This window comes from Eublepharis macularius, chromosome 11 (assembly GCF_028583425.1).
Source record: "Eublepharis macularius isolate TG4126 chromosome 11, MPM_Emac_v1.0, whole genome shotgun sequence".
Lineage (NCBI taxonomy): Eukaryota > Metazoa > Chordata > Lepidosauria > Squamata > Eublepharidae > Eublepharis > Eublepharis macularius.
The window spans coordinates 81,879,512-81,889,813 of NC_072800.1; the positions used below are offsets into that span (position 1 = coordinate 81,879,512).

Below are 10,302 nucleotides of genomic sequence, written 5' to 3' on the forward strand. Positions count from 1 at the left end.
CGGTAGCTATACAAAATACGAATGAGCTGTTAAGCGAATACAGTATCTGTTCATTAAAGCATCTGTTAAACTAATTCAGAGCTGTTTGGGAGTGTGTGTAAAAGAGAGTATATAGTATAGAATGTTCCAGCTAGAAGTCTCTCTGGCCTGTTGAGAATTTTGAGAGATGTCTGGTTTTTAAGAGCACTTGGCTTACGATGCTACTGGTGGAGTTCAGCAGAAGTAAGAGGGTCTTCTTGTGCCTTTGGGATGGACAGGTTGTGACATGCAGTCAAGTCAGCAAAAGTTTGGGTTTATTTGCTTTCTCTGTTCACCATCCTTACGGATCGCTTTTTAGAGCTCAGTGATGTTGCTTTGAATTGAAATAACATTCTGATGATAGCCCTTTTTGTCTAAACAGATAATTGGAAACTGTGTTTCCATCTTAGTCCTCAGTTCAGCGTTGCCAGTTATGTCAAGAACCCTGGGTAAGTTCGATTTCTTTTTTTTAAAATTGAACTGTTACTGCTAGAGGATGGGAAACTGTACAGTGTGAGCACCTCGGACAGCTGAGTTCCTCCCTCTGTGTACAGAAAAGTATTGACGCTTCTTAAGCCAATGCCAGTCCTGAACATTCTTCCTATGCCGCTGCTGTAGTCTCTGTATCCCAGCTGTGATAATCTAAACACAGTGGCTGCTCTCCTTCCTGGTGTACCGGTGAGTGAGGGACCAGATTTTGGGATGAGCCTGAAAAAACCAAGCAGATTAGTAGGCCTTGCTCACAAATCCAAGTCTTTTCCAGTCTCAAATCTGGACAGATATGTACCAGTGGAAATGGACCTCTTGGCACAAATTGTTGAGGGCTTTCCTGGGCAAAACCATTACTTTTAATTGCGTACAGAAACATCTGAGAAGTCAGTGTAGCTGGCAAAGGACAGGTGTAAAGTTTTTCTTTCTAGTGGTCTCCTGTTAACATCCTCGCCGCTTTGTTGTTCTCCAGTTGAAGTTTCTGATCTGTCTTCGAGTATCGGCTAGTAAAGAGCACGTTACAGTAGCCTGGTCAGGATGTTACTAAGGAATGTGAAACCAGTGACCAGGTCTGCTTTCTTTGAAGCCGTTCTAGTTCGTGGACAAGCATGAGCTGGCGTAACACATTTCTTGCTGGCTCAGACCAGCTCGTCTGAGTGGTAAATCCAGAAGTGCTGCAAGCTTAATCCTTTGGTGGATACAACCCCATGTAGAATAGGTTGTATATTCCCAGGTCCGCTTTACTCCAGGTACTTCTGTCTTGGTTGGATTAAGTTTATTTGTTCATCCACGGCCACCCTTGCACTGATTCCAGACTGTAGTTCAATTTTACCACCACCTCCTTATAATTAGATGGTCTGTGTGTGTGTGGTGGGGAGAGAACTGGGAATCATCTAGTGTTGAGGGGACACCTCATGTCATATCTCCAGATGACCTCCCTGAAGATCTCTTGTAGAGGCTTAAGATGAGAGAACCCCGTGGTACCCCAAAGGCCATAGGGCAGCACAAGCATCTTCCAGCACTACATCTTGTGATCTGCCCAGTAGGAAAGAATGCAGTCACTGTGAAAGAGTTCTCTCAACCCAGCCCAGCTTGGTGGTTCAGGATGCTGTACTGGAAGTACTAAGAATAGGGACATGCTCCTTGTCAGTTGACCAAAGAAGACCATGAGGTAGGGTGATCAAGCTGGTTTGGTCAGTTATGTAGCCCAGAACCTTAAATGGAAGGGGATCAGGTGAACTGGTTTTATATCAGAATACTAGGAGTTAAGACGTCACCGTTCTTTCAAGTGATTTGCTTGAGCATGGTAATTTTGAGACTGGTTTGTAATACTGTAACGTATGGTGTGGTGGTCCCCACCTTATGGAATGGCCTGCCTGAAGAGGCCGGGAAAGCTCCCACTCTCCTGGCTTTCTGCAAACTATGCATATACATACTTTTTATATGGGTAACAGGGATGTGCTGTAAGGAAATGGTTCAGAAAGATACTCTGTTAAAAAGGATAGGGACTGTAGACTGTACTGCTGCTTGCTGCAAGTATGTTCCTAATGGGTAGCTTTGCTGTCGTTTAATATGCCATGTAAAATTGCTTCTATTTTGTATTGGCTCTGTATTGGATTTATGCTTGCTTTTAAATTTGTGCAAGCCATAGCTTATTATTGTATTATTTATTGAATGCCCTAGCCATTGATTGTATCGACTAACATTGTGTAATCTGCCTTGAGTCCCAGTGAGAAAGTCAGACTATAAATAACATAAATAAGTAAGTAAAACAGCAGTGACCATAGACAACAATTAATGTATTTGATATGTAAATATAAAGCTACATGGCTGGTGTGTAATGACATACTCTGGATATACCCACTGGGATTTGTTAGCAAAGACCAGAAAATAAAGACAAATGAAAGAACTGTGTGTCTATTTTTTAAACTTTAAAAAGAAGACCTCTTCACAAAATCAGTTTGTGAAGTCTCCTTATTTTAGCAGAACTGTGGTGAAAGCCCTATGGAGAATTAATTACCCCAGACTAAGCTCATTGATTTCTTTGGATTTAAACTGGAGTAACTGCATAAGATTACACTGTTAACTTTGTGGTATACATCTTAATGTGAAAATGTAGACATTCCCTTTTGATAGACTTGGTAACATTCTAATATTGTGAGCTCTGTTTCTTACATGCCGGTACTTAAGCTGTTGCGAGAAACCTAGACAGGTTCCGTGCTGAAAGAATGAGAGAAAATAATTTTTAAAAAGTGTCCATGCTGTGTGCAGTTGTCGCTGTGCAAGAAACCAAATTAATGGCAAGACTCAGTCGTTTCCCCCCTCAGAGGCCCTCAAACGAAATTCCTAAATCGTTTGCTATAGAGATAAAGGGAAGACAAAACCAGAAAAGATGAACGGTTAAAACATTGCTCACAAATGCACAGACACAGCTGTCCAAACAGGATTAAGAGAGTGTGTTAGGGTACAGTGAGTCATGTGGCGCTTTGCAAAATGTCAACATGCACCACATTACACAATATGCCCAGTGGCACTGGATGGATGAAAAGAAAGAAAGAAGTTAAACAGATTCATAGAAGCTTTTCACAGCATTACAAAAGCAGATTTGTAGACAGTCAAAGAAGCAGGGCTGTTGCCGTGATGAGAAAGGCAAATGAGAAAATGATCAAGCAAATTCACCTGTTCTGAAGTTCTTCTAAAGTTCTTTGAATGTGCGATGAAGCTGTACTGGCCTTGCAGCACCATGTTAAAGGCTTAAGAGGTTGATGTTGTGCTGATTTTGGACGTGGTTTAGTAAATGCTCAGGCAACTGTGCCGGACAGGTTTTCTGAGCCTGTGTTCAGCTCCTTCCTTTATGCGGCATCATTCGCCTCATGAAATAAGGGAGGATCCAAGAACCTTGTGCTATGCTGAATCATCTGCACTTTTCTTAAGGGCATATTTATTTACTTCATTTCACATTTCTCAGTGCAACTCAAGGCAGTTTACAAAATGTATATAGTACATCTTCAGAACACTGACTTACACTATTTTGTAACCTTTTGTCCTCCAGCTTGCTTAAACACTATATGGTCTTTTGGGGGTAATCTCTCTATCCGTTCCGCTTCTAAAATAACGGCCTGCATTATGAAAAATGTTATGTGCAAAGTGCTTGAGTTAAAGAGGTTGTTTTCACATTAGTACAATTATCGTCTGAATTAATTACATTTCTTTATCCTTCCTCCACAGGCATTACCAGATTTGATCTCCTTGGAGACTTTGGAAGGTTTAACTGGTTAGGAAACTTCTACATTGTGTTATCCTACAATCTGCTCTTTGCTATTATGACAACCCTGTGTCTCGTCAGAAAGTTCACTTCTGCAGTTAGAGAAGAACTCTTCAAAGCATTGGGTAATGCATGTTCTTTTCCTTCCGATTATATGTGTTTTAGCTTCAAACTCCTGTTAAAACTGAAAGCCTGTCCAGATGGTGCTAGAGGGAGTAACTGGTAAGATTCCCTTTATATGGAGATGTATGACTGTAAACCAGATCAACCACTTCAGTCTACCCCATACACAACAACATGTGTGAATAGTAGTTGTGCCTAGCTTGACTTCTGTTTTTTCCTTCTAAAGAAAATTCACGGGTGTAAGATTTGTAACTTCAATTATGCCGTTTTGCGGTGGGTTGCTTTGGATCATGAACAAGAAGCTGGGAAGTTCAGAGATAGGAATTTAGAACTTGCAGAAATAGGGCCTCCTTATGTTTGGAAAATATGTGCAAACACCTGTTGAATGATCAGGGATAGTGCCAGACTTCCACGTTACGGAAAACGCAAACAGTGTTCCCCTCCCAGTGCCATTTAGCATAACATGACAGCAAAATATTGTGAGCACATCATTGGCAGTCAGTGATGTGGGGGAGGAAGGAAACATAACAGTGCACTGTCACACTGTGGGAAAGTCCTATGAGGCATTAAGAGAGGGAGTTAAATGTTCAGTTTTTGGCACATAAACCTGGTCTTGGTGGAGGGAGCGGGAGTAATACATTTTAAAATAAGGTTCCCACGGGCAGATCCTCAGTGGTTTATGCCTAACACTGTCTAAGGTAGTATTTTGTAACCTTCACTCATTGGAAATGAAAGCAAAATTTGCATTGACTTGCTTGTCTTGTGTTTTCCAGGTTTAGACAAACTTCACCTCTCACACAACACAAGAGACTCTGAGGCAGCAAAGCCCTCTGCAAATGGGCATCAGAAAACACTGTGAAAAACAGTTGGTGGAGCTGAACCTTTTCATCTTCATGACATTCCTGTCGTTTCATCACACGTTTTTTGGTTGCTTTTGTTTGTATATTGGGTCCAAGTTGATAAAAATGCAACCAAGAGAGCTGGATGCATCAGACTGCATTTGTGTCTTACTCAGATGGGTCTGTTTTAATTTCTCAGTCAGCTGGTACAGAGATGTCTAGAAATTGTAAAGAAAACTTCATTCCTCTTTGAACCGATCTCTGTTGTCTTGTCAGCAGACCAGGCAAGGAATCTTCTGTGCATAAATATGTGGCTGAAGAGTGAGGTGAGATCTGTTGGAGCGTCTAAGATGAGCCGTGTTGATTGTCAGTGGCAAACCTTCTATCAGTTGCTGCTTTCCCATTAATCATGAAAACTGACAGCTGGAGGAGTGCAGAAAGTTCCAGGATTGATGCATTAACCTGATTGGTTTGCACCATCACGTCTAAGATACCAGCGGTTCTTAGTCATAAATGATAAGCTGCCCTGGAGTTATCCCTAAGCAGGACTTCTTTCACAGCTAGTGAGACACAATAATCTCACACCACAATGCTAAATCTGAGCCTAGTAAACAAAGTAATTTGGTAGACCTGTGATCATTATGGAAAAGGGAGATGTTAGCAACATGGCAGCCGTGCACACAACAGTATGCATAGAACACGCAGTGGGTTTTCTCTGTGATATGTTGCTCCCAGGCATAGACAATGAGGAGGTGGCAGTTGCATAGAGATTTTATGTTGACAGACTCACAGGTAGGAAACCACACTCCTTCCACCCAGGTAAGCACAGTGCATTCTAGCTCAGTGGAACAAGCCACTTTTTCCATTAAGTCCCAGACTACATGTATACCTGCATACTTTATGAAACCTGGAATAATCCAACAAGCAGATCACGTACTTCATTTTTTTGTGCGTGTGAGAAAATTTAATTCCCATTTAGGGGCTTAGTTTAAGGTCACACTAAAAGACTGTGCAGTTTGATGGTGTCTCATGCTAGTTTACAAATTTGTGTGCATGCAAGAAGCTGAAGGAAGTTAAAAGTGAACTTGTTGGCTAACATTCTGTGAATGAAGATGAGTCAATTGTACAGGCTAGTGTAACTATTCAGTTTGCGTCTTTGCTGAAAGATAGTCACTGTTGGATGGTGAAGGGACTCTAGTTCCATAGATTAGGACATTGTTTCACTTAGATTAATTGAAACTTGCAACATTTAATGTTTCACCTCATTTGAAAATGTCAATATTATGTTAAACTCAGCAAATCCCGGGCCACTGATTCACATTGGGTCATGGTGTGTGGTGCAGTATTCAGATTAGTCTAATAGAGTATCTAGCTCTTTAAAAAAATTTAAAAGTTGCTAGTTTTGTTAACAGTTTCTCCACTACTCAGCTTCGTTACAGAGTTCTCGGACATCAGAAATGTCATACATTCCACAGACATTTTATTGCAAATCTTGCATTATAAGTTTTGGAAGATATTGTTTGGACTAAATATGTATCAGTGATTTTACTGACATCACTAATGGAAGTGGTAAATACAGCACATGCAGAAGTACCTTTATGAAATGGGACCTAGCACCTGGGATCAGTTGTGACTGGCTATTTGCCATGGTGGAAGCATGTACAATATACAAGCTACAATATAACCTGTCCATTCCTTGTGCTGAAACATTGAAGAGTAGTAATCAGGCTTGGGTATCACTTGCCATGATTAATCTTTTCATTTTAAAATGTTGCAGTGTTCCTTGCTGTGGGACATGGATGCATTTCAGTGACATCTATGCTTAACATGACATTATGACACGTGCTGGTAGGCATATCATAGTAGGTTAATAAGTAACATGACTACAGAAAATAAGTGAATTCTGCTGAGTATACAGATGCCCACACACACCTTTGGTTGGCAAATGGACTCAACCATCAACCAGCTTACCCCCATAACTGCTGCTGTTACTACATGCTTGGATTCAACCTTCACTGAGGTTTGAGGGAATTTGCAATTCTATTATTACCCTGCTTTGGATAAGATTCACAGAATGTATGATTGTGAATTTAATGGTTTCGTCTTAGGAACTTGTTTACTTTTGAATTCAGCTATGCGAGGACTGCAAAGACCACTAAGGCTATTACTAGATTGGTTTTGAAAATCTAATTGCAGCTGGAGTGTGGAAGAGACTTCTGTCAGCTATAATATCATAAATGTACTGAATGTTTTTCTCTATGGGGAAAATAGCTCCTGGGGTGCCTCACTGTGATTTGAGTTGGGGAAAAGGTTAACCTGCCTTACCCGTTGCCACAATCTCATCTGTATCTTTCCCATCCCCACCTACTAATGTTTTTAAAAACTATGGAAGATCTGATTCCAGATCTCCTGTCAATACTTCTAGTATGGCTCAGAAGGGGAAGTATGGTTGAAACATCCACATTTTTCATGTGCAGCAAGTTGGTTTTGAAAAGATTTGTAATTACACATAATAAATGCAGTTGGAGAGTATGGGGAGAAATAGTCTGAGTAAGTCCACTGGAAACTACTCCAGAATACATTCGCAGTCATTTAAATAGGGTATGTTAGAGGGGAAGCAATTCCTTGGGAACTTTGCCTTCAAAGCACCCTGAAATTGGTTAGCATTCATAGAACGTGATGTAGTCAAAAAGGTTTCCTAAAGTGCTTTTTATAGTGAAGGTTCTGTCATAACTGTAATTTCTGGAGTCAGGTATGCTGTTCGCCCTATGTATTGTCCACAGATATCTGCCCCCTCTCACCAGGAAATTTCCTTTGTCTCAACTAGAGACATGGGAAGATACATTCTGAATCTCTCTAGTGTGTGTTGGAAAATTTAAGGCAAACTCTAGGTATTCTGTCCACCCCCCGCTCCTAGGTATACATAAAATCATGATGGAATGGATACTCAAACATACACATTTTAAAAGGCTTAAATGCAATTAAGCAGACGCAGTAATTCACTGATAGATATTGGCAATGCATTTCTAGTGGTTTGACTCATATTAGAGTCAAGTGTTCTGTACCTTTTTAAGGTATAAAAAGCTTTTCAGACAACCATCTGCCTCATTTATTATGAGGCCAAAGCACAAATATGCTTTTATTTTACGAACTAAGTATATATCAAATCAGACCAAAACAGTGTATGTGAATTGTGAGCCGCTGTTTGGCTTTCTCCTCTGTTGGTAGCACGGTGTGTTAATGAACAGAGACAGAACTGTTGGCAAAGTTTGAGCACATCCTTATTGAGCTTTTTAAGATAAGCTCAAGTTGACATAGGTTACTTTAGGAGTAGCCATGGTTTTGGATTCATGAAACACTTTGTTTACAGATTGTAATGTGATGTTTATCTTTCTCCACTTTCTCCCGTATCTTTTACAAAGATGGCTGTTTTACAGTGTCAATTAAAGGATTTAACAAGATGTTCTTGTATGAGTTGGTTCAAAGTATATCATTTAAATCAAATTTTGTAATAGTAGATCTTGGTGTGGGGGATCAGTATGCACTTCAAGCACATTGGGATCAAATTTGCAAGTGTACACAGACTTGATGTTGAGAATCCTTTGTGCAGTCTGCATGAATCTGAGATTTGCCCATATAGGGAGGCTGTGGGGGCTTTCTTCAGCAGAATGAACAGCACCTTGCAATTTAAATAGCCATACATATGAAGTATGTGCACATCGGGACGTCTATTGTAGGCAGGGCTTTTTTTCTGGGAAAAGAGGTGGTGGGACTCAGTGGGTTGCCCTCGGAGAAAATGGTCACATGGCTGGTGGCCCTGCCCCCTGATCTCCAGACAGAGGGGAGTTTAGATTGTCCACTGTGCCGCTGAGCGGCGCGGAGAGCAATCTAAACTCCCCTCTGTCTGGAGATCAGGGGGCGGGGCCACCAGCCATGTGACCATTTTCAAGAGGTTCCGGAACTCCATTCCCCGCGTTCCCCCTGAAAAAAAGCCCTGATTGTAGGCCTTGTTTTATATTTGAGATCGTCCTGCTTTTCCTTGTAACTGTTTTCTCCCCAAATGAAGGATGAAAGAACATCCAGGGAAGGAAAGACATGCACCCCTTTTTCTTTGCGGGTCCTGTGTAGCTGCATACAGGAATGCACTTACACAGAGCAGGGGCTCGACCTTAATGAATGCCCTGGAATTCAAAAGCAGTGTCCTTCTCACTCGTGCACAGTATCTTTCTACCCATGGTATGAAGAGAAAGAGGCAGTGTCTTATTATTACTCAGCAGCTGCAGAAAGAGCTTTTATTGTGCAGAAAGCCGAATGAATTTTTTTTCATAATTTTGTTAAAGTATTTCCTTGTCTTTCTCTCAGTGTTACCTTTCTAGCCAAAGACCAAGGCCTTTTCTGATTTTTTTAACATTGTAAACAAGGCTCTTTAAAAAGGGTTGCAAGTATTGGGAATATGATTCCTGAGTTGGGCCTCTGACTTTTGTGTTTTCCTAGGCAGAGAGAATTGCAAAATTCTACAAAGCATGGCCAGCTTTCCAACTTTGGCCACTGATGTGATGTCACAGCCTTCTCATTCACCCTCACTATCCTTCTTGAGTCTGCTATTATAGGACCTCTGTCTCGAGCACTTCATTGCCTTCAACTCCTTTGGCTCTCCCTTCACCTCCTCTGTTGAATCTTCTTGAGACTTCTGAATCTTTGAATCCTTTCATAAATGTCTTTTGTCTCTGTGAAGTTCTCTCCATCCAGTTCTTAGCAGACTTTCTATTTCTCTTTATTATCTAAATGGTCAGGTTTTAAGTCCTTATTCAAACCGTTGACCCAATTCCAAGCTAAGTTGTCTTTTGCTATAAGAGTTCCTTGTGTCCCACTACTCTTAATCATAGCCTGAATTTGTTGGAAATACAATATGATAACATTTCACTAGTGCTTTATCCAGTTGTAGTCCTCAGGGAATGAACTTTTTAAAAGAAGAGCCCCCTGAGGCTCCAGTATCTGCTTCAGCCATCTCTCCTTTACAAGTTCCGAGAAATCCTGATTCTTCCTGGGATGCCATCACAACACTGAGCAACGAGGAACCTGATCCTAATGACTCCACACCCAATTTTCCAAGTCTTAAAGGCTCCCCCCACCCTCCTTGTTCTAACATGTTTGCTGAATTATGTTTCCTATTGTTGGTAGCATTCCCTTGCCTTTACTTCCTTGGCTTCTGAGCACTATATTTGCAATCCTTTGAGCCTTTATACTGGGTATGGTTAATCCAGTACTACTTAGCTAATGGCTTTTCAGTACAGTGTCTATATCCAAAATGGGTTTACTTATTGGGCCTTCAAGCTCTCATATGGTTATTCTCACCTAGAAAGTGGCTTTCTGTCCCCTTAGGAAACCTAAGTATGCATGACACCAAACTGGCAAGTTCTGGATGAATATTTCATTTTTCTCTAGAGCTGATTTTGAGGACCCTTTTGACTAGTTGCAGGCAACTTTGAACCTCAATCCATTTATTGGTAAGAAGGTATACAAATAAAGCAATACTTGCGTGGTCAACTAACTGTCTTGGCATACATT

The 10,302-nt window shown here is 41.0% G+C and overlaps 1 protein-coding gene across 1 annotated transcript in view; it reads left to right on the forward strand.

The window, feature by feature from the left end:
* Positions 1-8,195, forward strand: part of LMBR1 (limb development membrane protein 1) — a 95,841-nt gene extending 87,646 nt beyond the window's left edge. The window contains exons 15-17 of the mRNA XM_054991107.1: positions 401-467; positions 3,736-3,897; positions 4,669-8,195. Of these exons, the coding sequence (XP_054847082.1) occupies positions 401-467; positions 3,736-3,897; positions 4,669-4,754 (315 nt within the window). The 3' untranslated portion in view covers positions 4,755-8,195. The remainder of the gene's footprint in view (positions 1-400; positions 468-3,735; positions 3,898-4,668) is intronic.
* The last annotated feature ends 2,107 nt before the right edge of the window (positions 8,196-10,302 follow it).